Source organism: Erinaceus europaeus, chromosome 9 (assembly GCF_950295315.1).
Source record: "Erinaceus europaeus chromosome 9, mEriEur2.1, whole genome shotgun sequence".
NCBI lineage: Eukaryota > Metazoa > Chordata > Mammalia > Eulipotyphla > Erinaceidae > Erinaceus > Erinaceus europaeus.
Window position 1 is genome coordinate 107,656,959 of NC_080170.1, and position 21,799 is coordinate 107,678,757.

Genomic DNA, 21,799 nt, shown 5'->3' on the forward strand with positions numbered 1-21,799 from the left:
TCAACAAGAAAACAAATAGCCCCATCCAAAAATGGGGGGAGGACATGGACAGAATATTTACCGCAGAAGAGATGCAAAAGGCTGAGAAACACATGAAAAAATGCTCCAAGTCTTTGATTTTCAGAGAAATGCAAATAAAGACAATGATGAGATACCACTTCATTCCTGTGAGAATGTCATACATCAGAAAAGGTAACAGCAGCAAATGCTGGAGAGGTTGTGGGGTCATAGGAACTCTTCTGGACTGCTGGTGGGAATGTAAATTGGTCCAACTTCTGTGGAGAACTTGCAAAAGGCTAGAAATGGACCTACCCTATGATTCTGTAATTCCTCTCCTGGGAATACATCCTAAGGAACCCAACACACCCATACAAAAATATCTGTATACACATATGTTCTTAGCAGCACAATTTGCAATAGCCAAAACGAGATGAGTGGCTGAGCAAGTTGTGGTATATATACACAATGGAATACTACTTAGCTATAAAAAATGGTGACTTCACTGTTTCAGCTGATCTTGGGTGGACCTTGAAAAATTTATGTTGAGTGAAATAAGTCAGAAACAGAAGGGTGAATATGATCTCACTCTCAGAACGAAGTTGAAAAACAAGATCAGAAGAGAAAACACAAGTAGAACCTGAACTGGAATTGGCATCTTGCACCAAAGTAAAAGACTCTGGGGTGAGTGGGGAGTAAGAGTACAGGTCCAAGAAGGATGACAGAGGACCTAGTGGGGGTTGTATTGTTATATGGAAAACTGGGAAATGTTATGCATATACAAACTATTTTTTATTTAAGAAAATATACATACCAGTGTATTTACTGTCGAATGTAAAACATTAATTCTCCAATAAAGAAATTTAAAAAAAAATGGGCTGAAAACAAATAATAGATTATATAACCTTTATGGAATCATGGAATTTCCCTTCTGGGTATCTGTTTCCTAATCTATAAAGTATAAAGGTGTCTTATGAAACTGGTAGAAATATGTTATTTAAGGAGAGATGACAAAAGCAACAAGAAGAGATAAAAGAAAGGGGTGAGATGTTGGGGGGTAACAAAAAGAGAGAGATGTTGGAAGTGTCAGTGAGGCAGGGGAGGACATTTAGAGGAAATGACTTTTATTATAATAAGATGGAGCGGGATTGAAAGTGCGGCTTTCCCCAGATCCTTATTTAGCACCTTTATGAAGTTTTTTTTTTTTTCCCCTCCTCCAGGGTTATTGCTGGGCTCGGTGCCTGCACCATGAATCCACCGCTCCTGGAGGCCATTTTCCCCCCCCTTTTGTTGCCCTTGTTGTAGCTTCGTTGTGGTTATTATTATTGCCCTTGTTGATGCAATTCGTTGTTGGATAGGACAGAGAGAAATGGAGAGAGGAGGGGAAGACAAAGAAGGGGAGAGAAAGATAGACACCTGCAGACCTGCTTCACCGCCTGTGAAGCGACTCCCCTGCAGGTGGGGAGCCGGGGCTCGAACCGGGATCCTTACGCCGGTACCTGCGCTTTGCGCCACATGCGCTTAACCCACTGCGCCACCGCCCGACCCCCAAAGTTTTTTTTTTTTTTGAGTGTTTATACACACGGTGAATTTTGGAGGCAGGTGGGGGGAACAAAAACAAAAACACATAGACTAGAAGAAAGGACCTAAGATAATAGCAAATAGGGGAGTAAAGAGTAAAGAAGTCATGACTCACTTTTTATTTCTTTATTTATGATGGTGGAGGTATTTGCTGAGTTTATTTTTCTTTTCTTTGTTAAGATTGTTAGTGCTTTAATATTGATTTACACGTGGCTCACTTCTGTGATAGGTACTCTTCGCGTTTTCCTAACACTGAGGACTGAATGAGACTCCCAGGCAACCTCACTGGAAGCACCGGGAGGCACTGAGCTGCGGCCGAGGGGCGGGTCCCGGGGCGGAACCTCTTAAAATCTCAGCGCCCTGCAGATCTTTGTCTCAATCCCTGAACTCCAGAACTGCAGCCACAGCTCCTCACATCTGCACTCCAGCTGCCTCCTGGACTGGGACAGGATCCTGAGCCTCTTCAGCATCTGCATAGGGAACAAGGTTTCTTGCACCAAACTTACCCCGCGCGCGGCTCCGCCACTCCCGTGTGCCCCACCCGCGCACCTGCAAACTTCACCGTCTGCACCTTGCTACTCTCTGGCCCCAGCGGGCGCGGGAGCGAGTCATGGCCAACGCTGGGCTGCAGTTGTTGGGCTTCATCCTGGCATCCCTGGGCTGGATCGGCTCCATCGTGAGCACTGCGCTACCCCAGTGGAAGATTTATTCCTACGCTGGCGACAACATCGTGACGGCCCAGGCCATCTATGAGGGTCTATGGATGTCTTGCGTATCTCAGAGCACCGGGCAAATTCAGTGCAAAGTCTTCGACTCCTTGCTGAATCTGAATAGTGAGTGTACTTCCCCATCCTGAGCTGTGACTGAGAGACCCTAGTGCCTCAGTCGCACCCTGACTGGGTATTGGCTGCAACTTGATTCTGTTAATATTTATTTATTTATTTATTTATTTATTTATTTATTTATTTATTTACAGAGGAGCAGTCAGGCAGGGAGTGAACCTTGTAGTACCAAGCTTCCTTCAGTATGGTGGGAATTGTACTTGAACCTCGGTCACACACATGGCAAAAATACTCACTATCCAAAGGAGCTGTTTTCGCCAGCCCCTGATTCTAAGAGTTTACCAGTGTTTATCTGATCGTGTCTCCTGACCTTGTCCTCTATCCTGAGAAAAGTGGGAAAAACTTTAGCTTGGGGGAAGGGAAGTTCAAACCTCAATTCTAGTTCCACTTCTAACTCCCTAGGTGACCATCTTTCTTCCCCTCTAAATTCCAATGAAAGTGCGGTGAAGGGGGATATCCCATGAGCATCCATTCGGAATCACCTAGATATCCTACGGTTCTGAGAAAATTGAGGAATGGTAAAATTTAAGTGAGAAGATGTATAATTAAGAAGTTTAGAAACTGGTAGCTTCTCAATTATAAAATAAAATTATAAAAATCTAAAAGTGTTAGAAAAATTTGAAAATTCTACTATTAGTATGAATTTTTTTGTGTGGTAAAAGTGACACTCTTAGGACCCAACTCAGTATTTTCTCCACACATTTAAGTTTTAATCTTTTGGCTCTGAATTTTTAAAGTCTTTTTTTTTTAAAGTATTTTTTGTTTATTTATTGGACAGAGACAGCTAGAAACTGAAAAGGAAGAAGGTGATAGAGAAGGAGAGAGACAGAGAGACACCTGCAGCACTGCTTCACCACTTGCAAAACTTTCCCCCTGCAAGTGGGAACAGGGGGCTTGAACCCAGGTCCTTGTGCTTTGTAACATGTATGCTCAACTAGGTGTGCCACCGCCTGGTCCCTGGCTCTTTTGACTTTAAGATCCAGTTAGGATTAATTAACAATTAATTGTTAATTAATCCTTTCTTAAATAAAAAAATAAAAATAAAATAAATTAAAAAAAACAAGGGCAACAAAAGGGAATAAATAATTTTTTTAAAAAAAAGTAAAAAAAAAGGGAATATAAATAAAAAATTATTACTTTGTGTTGTTTCACATGACAGGGTTGCCTGTGGTAGAAAGAACTGGAGGTGATCCGGGAGGTGGTGCAGTGGATAAAGCATTGGACTCTCAAGCATGAGGTCCTGAGTTCAGTTCCCGGCAGTACATGTACCAGAGTGATGTCTAGTTCTCTCTCTCCTCCTGTCTTTCTCATGAATAAAAAAAATAAAAAAAAAAAGATCCAGTTAGGGTGGGAAGTCTCCCTTTAGTATCGTTTTTAAGATTTCTTGAAGAAGGCTCTTGAGATTCTCCTGACGAATTTAGCTTTCCTGTCAGGGACCTTCAGTTTAGGCAGATAGCATAGCATTATTTTGGAAAGTGAAGGTTGATAGCAGGTAGAAAAAGGATGACAAGAAGAGTTCTTTTGTTATTATTTATTTATTTATTATTGGACAGAGACAGAAATTGAGAGGGGAGGGGAAAATAGAGGAGGGGATAGACAGAGAGACACCTGCAGACTTGCTTCACCACTCGTGACCATTTACCACCTGCAAGTGGGGACCCGGGGCTTGAACCTAGGTCCTTGGGTACTGTAATGTGTGTGCTCAGCCAGGTGCACTTCAGCCTGCCCCCCAACGAGAAGAGTTCTAAATGACTTTCCCATTATAATAAGGAGCCCGGGAAGAGTGAAGGCAGTGAAAAAAAAAAAAAAAAACAATGAAAAGGAAATGCAGTTGATGAAAGCAGATGTTGGTGGGGGAGGTGAGGAAGAGAGTGAGAAGGAGAGTGGGTCACCATCAAGTTTCCCTCTTTCACAAAAGAATTTCTGAGAAACTGATGTTGTCCTTTTCTGTCAAGTTGAAAGGGGTTATGTAAAATGAATTACTTCTACGTATGGTGGGGAAAAGAATGATAAGATTTCTTCCCTGCTTTTTTTGCCCCCCCCAGTAGAAAGTTTTAAGTGCCTTGTCAAGTATTCATTACAGTCTCACTGACTTAAGAAAGAACAATTCATGTGTGAAGTATCTTCCTTGAAATATTACATTACTTAGCTTGCACTGTGTGTTTGTTACACCCTGAACTAGCTTGAAGAAAAGTTTCCTTAGTCTTTGTCTAGATAAACAAGCCTGTCCACTAGGAAGGCTACTTTGTGCACTCAGTGTAAGCAATGTTGTCATCACTCAAGTTTACGACAGTGCTTTGTCCATTTCGTGTATATGGTTCTGCCAAAAGTCATATAGTTTCGTTATTAAATCTGTTCTGAATCTGTTTGAACACCTGTGGAATTTAATTTGTCAGTGCTCATGGTGGTTTGAATGGTGTCATTTCAGTTTTTCAAAATTCCCATTTTAGATCTCCTTTATACCGAATGTAAGGCGTTTAATAGACATAATAACCTAATTTAAACGTATATCTATTGCCCTTGTGAGTTGTATATACACTTGGAACATACATATTAAACCTTGCTAAGGAAAGATACACATCAAGGCTATGGTATCAGGCAATTTGAATTTCATGTTGAAGAACTAGAAGATGGAAAAACTTCTAAGCACAATTTCAGAGAGGTCTCTGATTAATTGAGATAATTCATTTGCAATATAGTTACATTGGTTTCCTTCTTAGCTCCTTTAAATAACCAAGTATAATAGATTGATTCTTGTGAATACTCAGACAGGCAGTCTGTATACATGATAAGATTTTACTTTTTTTTCTTTTAATTCCTAATTGTCATGGTAATTACAATTTTAAAGCAGTGGAGGAAGAACTAAATATACTCTTTCATTTTCTCCCACTCTGTATTTGGCAGATTTCATCGAAGTTTTTTTTAGCATATCAAATGTATTATTACTATTACTACTACTACTATTATTACTGTCATTTTGTTAAAATCAGAGTTTGTCTAAGGTGGTGCCATGCTTGGCCTTTCTCTGAACACTTAGTCTGAGAAGAAGCTCTGACTCACAGCTACTCTTTCCAACCTACCAAAGATTCACTAGATACCTTTGGATGGATTCCAGGAAACCTATCTCAGTTTCTTCACCTGGGCAGTGGTGCTAACACCCACTTGATATAGACGCTTGAGGTAGTGATTCATTAGTTGGTTTTGGTATAGCTCAGTGACATCTACAGGTGGACAGGATTATCTGTATAAATATACTGTAGCTTTCCTCATAAAACATTGCATTCATTCTATGAAAGTTTTTTTTTTAATTATTTAGGTAAAAATCTTGCTTGAAAGTTTCCTGAAATAGTACCTTATTCTCTTTGTTGGTGCAACCCATTTGATAATTTAGATACCAGATTTATCAAGGTGGTATCACTAGACATGTTAAAGTCCTTGTTCCATTGTTCTAACTGATGTCAGTTGTAAATACCACAGGACCTTCATAAAGGATCTAAAAGGGCGCTGTATGCTTTAACGAAGACAGAAAGTGAATTACAGCAGGACTTCTTTTAGGTGACTTTTGAAAAGCCATTTATGACAGTTTAACTGAGAAACTTCATCGAGAAGCAGATGTTAATAGGTGCTTTACTGAGACAATTTCAATATCACCCAGTGCTATATTTACTGACTGCTACAACTGAAAGTTAGGATATAAAGCAGAATGTCAGAAACAGGTGAAGTAGACTCTTCTTGATTAATATGTACATCTTGGCTTTAGGTAGTTCTAAAACTTTTGACAACCTGGTGCCTATTTCATGTACTTAGCTGATTATTTCATTGATTTTTCTTCTTTTCTTCCTTCCTTCCTTTCTTTATTTCTTTCTTTTTTCTCTTCCTTCCTTCCCTCCTTCCTTCCTTCCTTCCTTCCTTCCTTCCTTCCTTCCTTCCTTTCTTTTCTTTTTGTTGCTTGACTTTGATAGCTAGAGCTTTGCAAAACTTGGACTGTCCTGGGAGGCTGCATGGTGGGAGGTGTGTGCAGCAAAATAAGTAAGCATTTTGTAGGAATGTTGTATGGAAAATCCAAGCACCAGACAAATAGGAGGTTAGGCCAGACTCTCTATTGAGATTCTGTAATTTGTTTGCAAGCTCCTATAGCCTGTTCAACTTGCTTTGCATGAATCCACATGCGTGTAGGTGTGTTTAATGAGCACTGGTTGTCAGTGAGGTTTCCCCGCACTCTCACCATGATGTCAGGCTCAATCAGAGACAAAAATCACTGACTTGGATGGTCTTACTAGGTACAAAGGCACCCACTCATACTTCCTAAACTGCATTCCATCTGCTGAACCAAGATGATCAAAGGGTTGTTTGTGTTCATATCTGTTACAAGAATTAGTTCTAACTCTTGGAATGATGGAAATCAAGCAGAAATCTACATTTCAGATCTAAAGTCTTGATTGTAACTCCAGTTTTCTCACTAACTAGCCATGTGTATAATGGTGAGTCACCTGAACTCTATGGGCTGTGGTTTCCCCACATATAAAATAGGGCAGAGTGAGAGGGAATAGAGAAATGAATTCATGATTCATTCATCCATTCAGCAAATGGGAGCCAGACCCTATCCTAGCTTCTAGGGATGTGGCTAAGATGATTTATAAGATGCCAATGTTGATTTCTTCCAGTGCCAGCATTATTTGTTACTGACAAAGAAGTGAAAAGAATAGGAAAGTGGCTTAGGTTTTCTTGATTAGAAGGATGACCATACACAGATAATGCAGAAGTACAGATTTAACAACAAGGTAGTTTTTCTAAGAAACAACCAAAAAGTAGAATAGCTGTAGACATTCTGAACAGTAGCAAGTCTTGCCTCATTTCTAATGAATTGAGTCTCTAATTGTGTAGTGTTCACAAAGATCACAAACAATGGCACCAGCTCATGCATCAATAAAATGGATACAGTAGCAACGAGGACCCTTGGACAACTGAACTTGAGTAAAAGTGAAAGACTTATTAAGTGTTATGCTCATATGAATCTAGTGCTGTGACAGTTTGTGATGAGCTCATTTAACTGGCAAGAAAGGAGCATTTTTGCCCAGTCACCAAATGATCAGTCCGTTTATTTTCTTATTTATTTTTTTATTTATGCTACCAGTGTTATTGCTGGGGCTCAGTGCTCACACTAAGAATCCTCTGCTCCTGGCAGTCATTTTTTTTCTTCTTTTCTTTCTAATTTTTATTAAATAGGACAGAGAGAAATTGAGATGAAATGGGGAGATAGAGAGAGGGAGAGAAAGATAGACTCCTGCAGACCTGCTTCAAGGCTCATAAAGCGGACCCCCTGCAGGTGGAGAGCAGGGGCTTAAACCTGGGTCCTTGTGCTTGGTAATATATGCACTTAACTGAGTTACCACTGCCAACGCCCCATGCCAATAATTTTATCAAACAACTACTGAAGCAAAGAGAGAATGTATGAAGATATGGTTACAATTACCATCTTATTTATGATATGTAGGGCATTAATATAGTAATATGACAACTAAATGGCATAAATATAAATATGTCTTATAGACATATAAATATAAATATGTCTTATGTAAGAATTTAGGAAAGTTTTGGGTAAAAAGCCATCTTACTTGCCTAGTTTTGTCTTTCTACACTTATGTTGATTAACCTAATTGTAATAGATCAGTAACTCCTAACTAATTTCTTGTTTTAAAAGTGAAAATCTTTGTAGGTACTCCCCCCCCCCCCACAAAATTATACTTTAAGGTTATAAGTGTGAGAACTCCTTAGGGAGTCTTTAATCTCAAGATTGCCAGTCTAGTTAAGTATAATTAAAAGGCAGCCTTCTCCCTTTACTACTGAATAGTGATGAGGAACAATAGTGTAACTTCCTAAATGTTAACTTACCATTTTCTTCACAACATATTAAGTGATAAAAATACTGTAGAAGTATTTGCAATTTTAGGGAAAAGGAGTGGAACATGTTTGCCTTTAGACTTTATCCAATCAGAATATCTTAGAATTAATAGTCTGTTCCATAATATTATTGTGTAGCTTTCAAACAGCTCTCAACTTCTCAGCCCTGGTTACCATCTTTCTAGTGTGTCTGTGTTTTGAGATAAACTATAAACTCTTATCATGGAAATTCCTTAGGTGCAAATAAAAATTTGAAAAACAGAAAATAGAGAGAACATAATTTTCTCTCCCTGTGTGAATTCTTAATGTTTAATGAAATCTAGATTAAACTAAGTCTTGCTTTATATAGCAAGATTTTAGTAACCCCACAATGTATAGAGAGGTGATTCTCAGTGTTTTTCAAATATGATTATGTTATGTACAAGAAAATATTTTTTAACCTGCCATATTAGTAAATTTTTGAAAGGATAAGCATTCCCTAATTTAAATTTATTGAACAGTGGTTGAGTAATCCATGTAGCGTGCCAGGTACTTCTTAGGGCTTTAAATACAATTATGAACAAAAAGCAAACTCAAGTCCTCAAAGGGCTTATAATTATGTATTTTAATTATTTGACTTAAAAGTCATCCTTAAGACCTTAATTTGAAGAAGTCAAGTAGTTCCAGCTGGAAAATGTGCAATCTGGGGTCTTTCTACACAGAAAGCTCTCACAACTGCTGTCACTGCCCCTGCTTAACTTCCAGTTGTAATCCATCATTACATATACCTAGCTAGTGAATTTTCATGCTGCAATGATTTTCAGTCTTTTTAAAAGTTATTTTTTTATCTCTACCCACATATCACCATAGCTAATAATTCACCCACATAGCTCCAACATAGAATTTTGTATTTGATGACCATCTAGTTGGATGAAATGAAGGAATTTCCTAGACCAGTGGGTACTAGGATATAAGTGCAACATTGTCATTGCTTTTATCCGATTTATTAATTTTTTTAAATGGAGCATTCTCTTGCTCTAAATGCCATGTGTGATTCCAGAGTAAACCTTTTCTGCCATTTTCTCTCATGTTTTGTGCATTGTAGAAGTTACTTTATTCTTTAAGGAAAATAAAACATGACAAAAATGTTTGTCTACTCTAATTTAGAACTTTGTAAAAGTAGTAGAAAGAGTAAAATGAGGGAGTTGGGCGGAAGTGTAGCTGGTTATCTGCACGTGGCTAAAAGCACAGGACCAGTGTACAGATCCTGATTTGAGCTCCCAGCTCCTCACCTGCAGGGGAATCCCTTCACAAGCGGTGAAGCAGGTCTGCAAGTGTCTATCTTTCCCTCCCCTTCTCTGTCTTCCCCTCCTCTCTCCATTTCTCTCTGTCCTATCCAGCAACGACAACAACAATAACTACAACAATAAAACAACAAGGGTAACAAAAGGGAATATACATAAATAAAATAAAAAATAGTTTAAAAGAAAGAATATGACATGAATCAAATATATCTTCTCTCAGAATTTGAAGAAATAAAATCCAAGAGATACAAACAGTCACTGTTAGATACTTCCAGGTGAATGTAGTTAGATCCCTAAAGTAATTTATCCATGTGTGCTTCCTGCCTGGGTGGTTTTATACAAGCCTGACTCATAAGATTGAGGCCCAGTAAACTCCTTGTGAAAAAAAAGTTTTGTGATCCAAGTGTTCAGACCTGCTGGGCCAGTGGCCTGCTGTTTTAATGTGAAATACAGATCAAAATGATTATTACAGAAGCTGGATCTGGGTTGGGGCCCTGCAACTCAAATAAAGTGGAAAACTTGGAGAGAGATCAGAGAAAGCAGCAAAGGTGATTAATAAAGGGCTAGAAAACTGAGTATTTATGAGAAAACAAAACGGTTGAGAGATTAAGAGCCATACATATCTGAAGGCCTATTGTAGGATGACTACCATATTTTTTTCTAACCTGTCATTCTGTCTTTAAGATCTTCCAGTAACTTTTGATTACATGAAAAATAACTCTAAACCTCTTTATCTAGTTTGCAAGTCCCTTCATAATATAGGCTTTCTTACCTTTATGGGCTACCTCATTGTACTTATCATATCCTACCACACTCCAATAGAATGACCAACTCTTATAATTTGCCTAGGATTGAGGGCCTTCTCAGGAGGTAGAATTTGTAAGGTTTTTTTTTTTTTTAATACTTATTTGTTGTTGTCATCTAGGCTTTATTGCTGTGAGCTGACTTTCTTAGGTGTTGAGAGACAGTAGCAAAAGGAGAGGGTGAAGATACCACAGCACCAAAATTTCCTTCAGGGCAAATGCAAACCTTAGTCATGAGCCTAGCAAAGCAGGAACACTATCTCATTGATATCTCATTGAGTTTGATATCTCATCGGCCCTGCACTTGTAATTTTAAGGCCCAGATAAGTTCAGGCAAATAGGTGGGTACTTGGTTCCAGGCATATGGGTCACCTTCATGACTTTCAACATCTCTGACATTCCTTTGACTGAAGTGCTTCCCTTCCGAGTGTAATCTTAAAAACAAATCTAAAGTTTCTGTTATGCTAAGAGCTTAGTATTTTATTTTTCTGTTCCATATCTGTAGTGGTGGTCTTTGCAGAGCTATTGGCAAATATGTGATAAGGATAGGTCAAAACTATAGAGACCATATTACTTTATTCTTTTCACCTTCCAAGGAAGACACTTTACAGCGGCCTATAAGAAACTGTAGTTCCTAGTAAAGTCATGACCCATAGGGTATATGTTTGATTCAGCAGTTCTGCACCATCCTGAAATAGGATAAGGGTGTGAATAGGGTATGTCTGAGTTTATTTATTTACTTACTTTAGTGAGAGATTTACACATGTGTGATGTCATTATTCCCATGCAGACTTCTAGAGAGTGAAAGAGAGATAGAAGTCTATGGGAAAGGAAGAGAGAGAGAGAGAGAGAGAGAGAACAGCACTGGAGTGTCCCCTGGTGCTATGGTACTTCCCCTATGGTGCTGAGGCTAGAACTTGGACAGCACATGTGGCAAAGTATAAGTCCAACCTGGTGAATTCACTCTCGGGTCTAGGGTATATATATATGCTTATACTCACTTATAAAGACTTGGATATATTAGTTAAGAAAGGGAGTGGCTCTATTAAATCAAGTGATGATGATCTTGATTTTAAAACGTTTCTCATATGCAGTAAAAAAAAAACAACACTTTGCCGTTCCTTTTGAATGTGTGAACTGTGATTTTACCATAAATTGTCTGCAAGTAAGATTGAATCAAGTGTTAGAAATCTTTTGATTTAATGACAATTAGTAGCCCATGTTTTCAACCCTAACAGTCTCTAAAACTGAGCCTAGGACTGATTTGTGAGGTATAGAACCTTGTCTTCAGGTGAACAAGTTTTGAAGATCATCAAAAAGTCTGTTGTTGAATTGACAGAAGAACTCACTTGGATAGTGTGCTGCTTTGCCATGTGCATGATTCAAGTTCAAGCCAGCCCCCACTGCACTGCAAGAAGCTTAGATGCTGTGGTCTCTTTCACTCTGCTCCCCTGCCCTCTATCTCTATTTTCTTCTGCTTAAGAAAGGAGAGAGGGAGAGGGAGAGGGAGAGGGAGAGAGAGAGAGAGAGAGAGAGAGAGAGAGAAGAATAAAGAAAAGAGAATATTGGCTGGTGGTGGCTCACTCAGTTAAGTGCATATATTACCATGTTCAAGGACCTGTGTTAGAGCCCCTGCTCTCCACCTGGAGGGTGTCGCTTTATAATCAGTGAAGCAGGTCTGCAGGTGTCTTTGTTTTTCTTCCTCTATCTCCCCTTCCTTTTAAATTTCTCTTTATTTTATCAAGTATAATAGAAAGGAGAAAGAAAAAAAAGGAAAAAATGGCAATCAGGAACAGCAGATTCTTTTTGTAGGCACCGAGCCCCAGCAATAATCCTGGTGGTAAAATAAATAAAATAAAATATAAATTATTAAAATAAATAAATAAATAAGTTGTTCTATCAATAAATTCCCAAGTGCAAAAGTATCAGTCACATACTTCAATAATAGAAACATGGTTCCAAAAGATGCTTAGTTATGTACCAAAGTATAATCTGTTACATCAAAAATGAACTGCTTGCCTTAGGTTAACTCTACTGAGTTTTTTTAGTTACAGAAAATAAATCTGAAATGTAAGCAAGAAAACTCTTCTAGTTAGCACAGTTTCAGCTCATGTTTAATTCCAGGACATTAGCCCACAGAATTTACAGATGATGCTTTCATGTATTTCACTCTTTTTAAAAAATATACAGGTATTATATCTCAAACCAGACCCTATCTATATGATTGTAGTATCATCCACCAAGGACAGTGATAGAAAACTAGAAAAAAAGTTTTTCTATAGTTTTTTGTAATATTCTGACAGATACTACACTGAATCATTCTCTGCTGTTCTACAGCATGACATTTTTTTATTGGGGTTTACAGTACATTTTTGGGGGGTTGTTTACAGTACCGTTGTTGACAGTAAGCATGACTACTCCTTTCCCCCTGATAGGGGTCTGAGTGTCCAAAACTGGTAGTATCTCTGTATATGAATTTACTAGGCTCCAAAGTAACAACTCAAAAGCTATTTATTTATTTTTTTCTAAGAAAAAGGCATTAATATTTCCCTGTCTCCACTCAGTGGCTAGTGATACAAGTAGTGTTTATCCAGTCATGGAAGCCAAGGAAAAAATTATTTTTTATCCTTCACATTCACCTCATTTTCCTGAAACCTGATGATTGGGGTATAGGTATAAAGCTGTTAGCTACTGTCCATACACACACACACACACACACACACACACACACACACACACACACATTATAAGTGTTGTCATATTAAGAATAATGCACGTTATTATTTCATAATTAAAATACTCCATTAGTAATGCTTATTTCAGCTAAACCTGTTCAACCATATCATTAACTGTTTTTCAGAAGATTTTGAATTTAATGTTGGAAACATTCAGTGGGGAGCTGGAGTGTTTCTTACTCATCACCCTTCCCAGGCTTTTCCTTTTCTGGAGAAGTAACCATGTTGGTTACTAATAAAAACATCTCAGGACTGGGATCTTCTGGCCCCTAGTTCATATTTCTCTCTTCCATCCAATATTGATTCACACTTGGACTAGTTGTCTTGTTGGTCTAGGCAGAATTTTCACTGGTTTTAACATATTACTTTAAAAAATTTTTAATTATAAAGAGGAAACACTGATAAAAACCATAGGATAAGAGGTGTACAACTCCACACAATTCTCACCACCAGAACTCCATATCCCATCCCCTGCACTGATAGCTTCCCTATTCTTTATCTCTCTGGGGGTATAGGCCAAGGGTCATTATGAGGTGCAGAAGGTGGAAGGTCTGGCTTCTGTAATTGCTTCCTCACTGAACATGGGCCTTGGCAGGTCGATCCATACTCCCAGCCTGTCTCTCTCTTTCCCTAGTGAGGCAGAGCTCTGGGGAAGTGGGTCTCCAGGACAGATTGGTGGGGTCATCTGCCCAGGGAAGTCTGGTTGGCATTGTGGTAGAATCTGGAACCTGGTGGCTGAAAAAAAAGAGTGAAGATATAAAGACAAACAAATTGTTGACTAATCATGAACCTAACGTATTTATTAGGTACTTTGCAAGCAACTCGTGCTTTGATGGTGATTGGTATCCTGCTAGGACTAATAGCCATCTGTGTGGCCACTGTTGGTATGAAGTGCATGAAGTGCATGGAAGATGATGAAGTGCAGAAGATGCGGATGGCTGTCATTGGGGGTGTGATATTTCTTATTTCAGGTAAGAGAGATCCTGACCCCTTTCCAACTTCCAAGCATACTCGACTTTCTCTGGCATGGTTATAGACTGGGTTTCACTTTTGTTGGATCATGTTGAATATGTTGCTCTAGAATTGAGAGGGGGTGGGGGAAGATAGAGAGGGAGAGAGACATAGAGACACCTACTACATATGTGTGAAGTGACCCCCTTGCAGGTGGGGAGCTTGGGGCTTGACCAGGGGTCCTTGCTCTTTGTACTATGTGCGCTTAACCTGGTGCGCCACTGCCCAGAACCTGATTCCAGTTTCTTTAAAATCTAAAGACATAGAAACTTTTTAGAATGGTTGATTCTCACATTTGTAAACAAGAACCAAATGTAAGAATTAACCGCACTTAAAAGTGTCTATGGCACCAAATGGCTTGTTGGAATCAGTCTCTCCATGTGAAGAAAGTGAGTTTCTATCTAATGTACACCAGCAAACAACTCTAGTGCCCAGAGAGATGGCTCAGTGATCACATGATTTTTGCGAACTAGATTTAACCTCAGACTTTGTATAGTCTCTCTCTCTCTCTCCCTCTCCCTCTCCCTCTCCCTCTCCCTCTCCCTCTCCCTCTCCCTCTCCAACCCCTCTCTTCCCCCTCCCCTCCCCCTCTCCCTCTCCCTCTCCCTCTCTCTCTCTCTCTCTCTCACACACACACAAACATACACACACAGAGAAGTAATCTTTTAAAAAGAGAAACAATTCTAAATCATTAAGAACATTTCTATTCCAAAGACTCTATATGGAAAAGGTAAAAAATAATGAATGGAACATTTTAAAATATATGAGTAAGTCAGGAAAACAAGTATGTGAGGAATAGATGGGATTGTCATCATCAGAGAAAAATTGAGACACTGTCCATGGTAGAACAATAAAAAATATACAGAATGTGTGCATATATCAACAGATCAGTAAATAGAAAGGTCAATTGGAGTTGAAGATGAATGTTGGAAAGGTAACAAATTAGGTTAAATGAGTTATGAGCTCTGTTGACTATAAAGAGAGCTTTAAAAAAACCTGACACATGAATGTGGTTACATTTTTTCATAGAAAACATGTGTATCTGTTGCTTTATTCTGGTGTAGATGACTCAATATGACCTTTGAGAAACTGAGTACCAAAAGATCACAGTTCCACTGTGAATTCTTATATGAAACATATTAATTACTATAATGTGTGTATAATGTACAAGCTATTACATAATAAATAAACTATTACATATGTATTGCAGAGTGACCATACCTCTGTATTATTAAGAATATATAGTAGTCTTTTATTTTTTAGAAAGGCTTTTATATGTACTATAATGCATATAGTAACTATTGGCTTTGGAAAAGACAGTAATATAATTTTAATGGACAAAAAATAAATTAGACACTTTTTTTTTTTTACAAAGATCATGTTTTTTTTTTTTTGTTAACAAAGATCCCTTTCTCCCAACATAAAGTATGTAACTGAACAGTACTTAAGGTGGCATGCCATTGGCTTTGCTAAGTTTAAAGTAGACAGTCTTTTAGTTTATCTAGATGAAGTCTTGGCAGACACAGCAGAGATAATGCCTATTTTCCAACTTTTCATCAAACTGTGAACAAACCTACTGCCTGACATCTTTCCTTTTCTGGATTTCTTATAACTCTTGTAAGTGACTGCATCACTTCCACAACAATTTTAGAAATTTATAAAGAATAAAAGTTGGAAATTTCTAGAACATTCACATTACCTATCTTAACAAGCCATGGCTTGTTAAGTATTAGAGGCGATTTGATTGAACAATTTTTCTGAGAAGGGACAGATGCAGGAGAACAAGAAGTTCTAATATATATATATAATATATGATTTCTTAGAATCATTATAAAAATGTTTTTGATAAGCAAAGCAAGAGATTTTATATTTCTTACAATGAATTAATTTTGTCTAAGTAGTTTCTCCAGTACTGTGGACAGACAGAATACCTGGGAAACTGAAATGTTCTGTATGAATTAATGATGTAGATCCTTAGCAAGCTGCAAGGTGATAACTAGAAAGTCTGATCAGTGGGCTAGTAGGAGTCTGGGTGGTTAAATTCATTCGAAGACAATTTTTCTTCTTAATGATCTAGCTGTTTGCTTTCCTTTTGATCCTGAAGAAATGTAAATTAGAGTTTCAGTCAAGAGGAATATAGAATAGTATTTATCTTCCCTTTTGCAAGTGACTTTATACTAGTGAGATTTTTAAAAGATTTACAAGAAAGAGGGGTGAGAGAGAGAGAGAAAGAAAGAGAGGAAATGAGAATCAAGAGTATTGCTCTAGTTTCTGTAGTGTCTGGAATTGAACTTGTGGTCTCATGCATGCAATCCTGCGCTCTACTATTGAGTCACATCTCTAAGCCACAAGAACATCAATTTTATTAAAGGCACTTTTGTATACTTATATATAGTAATAAATTTAAAGGTGAACCTGAATGATGTGACCTAACGAGTGTTCCCCCCAAATTGCTATTCGTACCAGGGTCCTTGAAATATAAATGAGGGAAGCAACTTAAAGAATATAAAATATGCCTAATTCTGACCTACTACTTTGGCCTGTCTGAACAGAATACTTGAAATAAATCATGTTGAATGCTTTAATCTCCCTAAACTGAAATTATCTAAATTGAAAATGTCAGCACTATTGATGAGATTGAATTCTTGTAAAATACTTGCAAATGTAATGGACTGCGTATTTATGCTTAGTGTTCCTAGAAGCTAACAGTCTTTTGTTTTCAATTTTTGTAGGTCTGGCTCTTTTAATTGCCACAGCGTGGTATGGCCATAGAATTGTTCAAGAGTTCTATGACCCCATGACCCCAGTAAATGCCAGGTAACACTATTCATGTATAAAGTAGCTTTCTCTGAGAACATCTCCTGGTTTTGTTTGTTGGAACAGTCCAACTAGTGACAGAATCTCCCAGATTTGATTTCCAGAATTTCACAATTTTTTTTTCCTAGGTTTCAAAATAATTTGTCTAACCTGTGACTTGTGTTAATAATGAGTATAGTAATTGCTTTACTAGTCTATATTAATTACAAAATACTTTTAAACATAGAAAATTCCAAAGTTTGATATGTTCCAACTGCATAGGAGACTTTTTCTTATTTTTAGTATTAAAGTGTTAACATGTTAGAAAATTCCTTTTTGAAGTATATTCTGACACTTAAAAAGTTGTGATTACTTGTAGCTAATAAAGTTTGGGATTACTTAAAAAATACTTCTATAAGGAATGACAAATAGTACTTTATTCCTAATAGTTTAATTTTACTTTTAAAAAACAGCTTGTCTAGAGAGAAAATAACTTGAGATAGTGCTTTTAAATATATGTTCCATCAAAGCTGTAAATTTGACTTTATAAAGGCTACACTGTTTTAATATTATAATATGTGGACCTTACAGAGTTGATTCTTGTATGTCATATAATGACACGCTTTGATCAAGGACAAGGTTCGTTGTCTCACTGTGTTCACATCTTTAAAGCTTAATAACTACATTCAGAGGCAGGATGTTAAGATGTAATTATTGTTTGTTGAGTCCAGGATGAGTGAATGAAAATCCCAGTGGTTGAGGAGATAAGGTGTGTAACTTTTTATATAGTCACCCACATATGAAAGAACAAATACTGCAATTAATGCATTGTATCCTCTCCCATAAGATTTACAGTGTAGGGACAGAAACTGCTGCAGGTCACTAGTCTAAAATTTTACTAGTAACAGATGTGAAAAGTCTATAAATTGCTAGGCACTGTATTTTCATTATTTACATTGTCACATGTGAAACTGCTTCGAAAGCAGGCTAGTGAGGCAGGTAGGATTGTCCAGTTCTTTTTTTTTTTTTCCTCCAGGGTTATTGGTGCTTGCACCACGAATCCACCGCTCCTGGAGGCTATATTTTCCCCTTTTATTGCCCTTTTTTTTTTTATCATTGTTGTGGCAATTATTGTTGTTATTGATATCATCGTTGCTGGATAGAACAGAGAGAAATGGAGAGAGGAGGGGAAGACAGAGAGGGTGAGAGACAGATAGACACCTGTAGAGCTGCTTCACCTCCTGTGAGGCAACTCCCCTGCAGTTGGGGAGCTGGGTGCTCAAAAGGAACCTGTATCCTTACACTGGTCCTTGAGCTTTGTGCCATGTGCGCTTAACCCGCTGCGCTACTGCCTGACCCCCAGGCTTGTCCAATTCTAAGAGACTCAGCAACTGAGGTTTAGAAGTAAAATCACTAGCCTGCAATTGTAGCAGGAGAGTTTGCATCAGGAATCAAATCAGACTTTAGAACTCTAGATCCAGCCTTGCTCTACCTTTGTTGGCCATAATTAGTCACAGATATTTTCCCCAAGTTTCTGACCTAATGCATCCACCCGAATCAGCTTAATCTAGATCAGCTTAGTCATCATTCTTCATAAAACCACAAATTTCAGATTTTATTGTAAATCTGGGGTCATTGTTTAAAACTGATACTTTTTCACATATTCAAATAGATTTTTTAAAAAAAATAGTAGAATATGGTCACTACTTGATCATAGTAGCATACATGTTAAACTTTAATTTAGGAACTGTGTTGCAAATCTGGCTGCTAGAATATGTAAACATATTTTGAAAGTCCTACCTATGGAAAGGTCATTAGAAATATTTGTGCAACTAGCCTGTTCTTGCCTGTGGGATTGCCTGAAATACTATCGCAACTTGTAAACAGCTGCAATAGAAACATTCTTGTGTGCATGTGATCACAAACCATCAAGTATTTCCCCAAAGAATCAAGGAGGATTCTTTTCAGTGGGAAAAGATAATGAGTATAATATTGTTATCCTTCTTTAATTATATTAGAGAAGTTCCCAGTGATTCATTGACTAAACAAATGGCATTATCTTCTTTTTAGGTATGAATTTGGTCAGGCTCTCTTCACTGGCTGGGCTGCTGCTTCTCTCTGCCTTCTGGGAGGTGCCCTACTTTGCTGCTCCTGTCCCAGAAAAACAACATCTTACCCAACACCACGGCCCTATCCAAAGCCTGCACCATCCAGTGGGAAAGACTACGTGTGACATAGACACCAAAGGAGACAAACCTGTTGGAGTAGACAGAAAATGGACGTTGAAATACTGTCATCAACATGAAGACCTTATACTTCTGACTGTTATAGTCTGAACTGTGATATCGAAAAAGGAAAAAAAAAAAAAAGCTCCTTTTTTTAATGTCCATTGCAAAAGCAGCTTAGTCTTATTTTATCTCTCCCTCAATATGGACGGAAGGTGTTTTTGTTATATTACTGCATTCCACTGAGTAATCACCTCATCTGTGGGGAGTACTTCTTACAAATATATATATAGATGTGTATATATATATACATTTTTTCTATTAAAAATAGATAGTATAAGAAACTTCTTATGTTGGCACAAGCATACCTAAATATATATATATATATATATAGAACAAGAGAGAATATTTAATTCTGTATTGATTGAATAAGCAGTTTATTTGATGTATTTCTCATTTTTCTACATGTACACATTTACTTTCCTTTAGCCTTTAATTTTTCTACAGAAGACATAGCCTGCTATAACAAGTAGGAATTCCTTCAATTCTTGTGCCCTTACATATGCTTATTTTATGTTATCCACTGCACCACTTCCTGGGCCTTGCTTGTTTTATTTTTACATTAATCTGCTAGCATCTGCTTTACCATTGGTCAGTTATTCTGGTTTTTTTTAAAATATGGTTGAGCTCACCTCCTGAATCTGATAATGTATTTTATAAGCTTTCAATTTAATCCCTCAAGTCATTAAAAACCTCTTTCTATTTAGGATTTTGGGCACACATCTTTCTGCATGACCAGAACGATGTATTTCTGTGACCTTTCTACATGATCCCTGTACTCTGACCTGTAACATCTTTGTTTGCCTTGAAAATATTTGTACTATTGAGTAGCAGTGTGCTGCTTGTCTGGGTGTTGTAACACGATTTTATAGATTAAAAGTCAAGCTATTTATGCAGCTGAAAGCCCCTGAAAAGTTCTCCCCCACTTCTTTAAACATACTGCTTTCTCAGATGTAAATATGTAGGTGTGGTTTGTTTATCCGAATGAACTGCCAGACTTGCTGTTGTGATAATTTGGTGACAAATATTCTCTTCTTATCTGTCTGTCAAATTGAGATAATGATACTTAACCAGCTGTTAGTTGTAGTATGAGTATCAATTAGTTGGTATTGTGCTTATTTTCTGAACATGAATTACACCTGAGTAGTGTTTTTATTTTCTCAATTGGCTATTAAGTCATTGAAGAAAACATATAAACATGCCTTCTCTTCATTCAGCACCTTCCTTTCCCCTTTCCTTTCTCAGATCTGCCTAGTATTTTGTTGGTGCTCAGTTTCAGTTTCATTTTTTTTTTTTTAACCAGAACACTGTTCAGCTCTGGCTTATGGTGGTGTGGGGGATTGAATCTGGGACTTGACAGAACCTCAGGCATGAGAGTCTGTTTGCATAACCATTATGCTATCCGTGCCCACCCGCTCAGTTTCTTTTTTGACAATTGCTCTTGTCATCAAGTCTAAGGAAAATGGTACTTCACTTGAGACAGATAATGTAAGGATGTTAGTTAGTTCTGGTGTCTGGAGGCCCTATTTCAGTGTTGGTGCTATCAATTACTGACTAAGTTTGAGCACAACACTTGTCTGTTTTCGACTTATTGTTTCATCTGTTAAAAAAAAACATTCCTGACCGGCCTACCTCACAGAGTTGTTGTGGGGATCTAGTGAAATAGGATACATGTAAATGTCTTCTAAGGTGAAAAATACTGTAGTAGGAGAAAGAATTATGGGATTTAAATGCATAGGTTTTAGATTACTTTTCAGACCACTTGAAAAGAGAGATTTTAAAAACAGGCTTTTTGACTTAAGTCATCTCTCAAGCAGCTAGATGCTAAAGCAAAGTTTGGCTCACTAAATGAAAAAGCTATTAAGAAAGTTTTCATTTCATTAATCAGTCTGATCATATGCTTTTTGTGAGTAAGTTTTTCCCTATTCAGGGATACAGAATTGAATTAGAACAAGTCTTCAAATATAAGAGATAAAGCAAATGTGCAAGTCTTTGCATAGCCAAAGTATGGAAGAAGTTTTCTGAATTATAGTAACTTGCAAGGGTAGGGAAGATAACTATCTATTAAATGTTCCTTTCAGAGCTGTTGCTAATAGGTGACAGGGGGATAGGTAGTTTGAACCAGGTAATTCACAGTGAAGCCACATGACTAAGTTACCAAAGAATGCAGCATAAAAGAATTAGAACATAGTAAATTTTATGGTGTTCCTTCTAAACCTGTGTCTGCCTCTAGAATGTATACTTCAAAGGGTCTTTACTACATCACAAGATCCTAATAATGTATGCATATAGTTGCTTTTTGCTATACTCTACCAAGAAATCTGTAGTTCAGAAAAAGTTACAGAATTGCTGCACCAGAATTTACCCAATTTTGATATATTTGTATTCTACTGTACCTGGAAACAGACCAATAGATATTTTGGGGGGGAATTGTAATAGGAGTTTGTACACAGCATTATTCTTTTTCAATAAATTTTTTTAATAAAATAAAACTTAAAGCTTATTTTTTTTTCTCCTTCGTTATTTTAAAATTCCCAAGCTTGAAAGAGATGACTGGGTGTAGGA

At 37.5% G+C, this 21,799-nt stretch overlaps 1 protein-coding gene across 1 annotated transcript; it reads left to right on the plus strand.

Moving 5' to 3' along the window:
- Positions 1 to 1,931: 1,931 nt before the first annotated feature.
- Positions 1,932 to 21,737, plus strand: CLDN1 (claudin 1). Its single transcript, XM_007525662.3, has 4 exons — positions 1,932 to 2,411; positions 13,949 to 14,113; positions 16,886 to 16,970; positions 19,020 to 21,737. Exons 1-4 carry the CDS (start codon positions 2,189 to 2,191, stop codon positions 19,180 to 19,182), a joined length of 636 nt encoding a protein of 211 aa, XP_007525724.1. The 5' UTR covers positions 1,932 to 2,188; the 3' UTR covers positions 19,183 to 21,737.
- The last annotated feature ends 62 nt before the right edge of the window (positions 21,738 to 21,799 follow it).

Coding starts and splice junctions, on each gene's coding strand:
- CLDN1 (XM_007525662.3), top strand. CDS start 2,189: ATGGCCAACGCTGGGCTGCAGTTGTTGGGCTTCATCCTGGCATCCCTG. Junction 2,412..13,948: donor CTCCTTGCTGAATCTGAATA/GTGAGTGTACTT, acceptor CGTATTTATTAG/GTACTTTGCAAGCAACTCGT. Junction 14,114..16,885: donor TGTGATATTTCTTATTTCAG/GTAAGAGAGATC, acceptor CAATTTTTGTAG/GTCTGGCTCTTTTAATTGCC.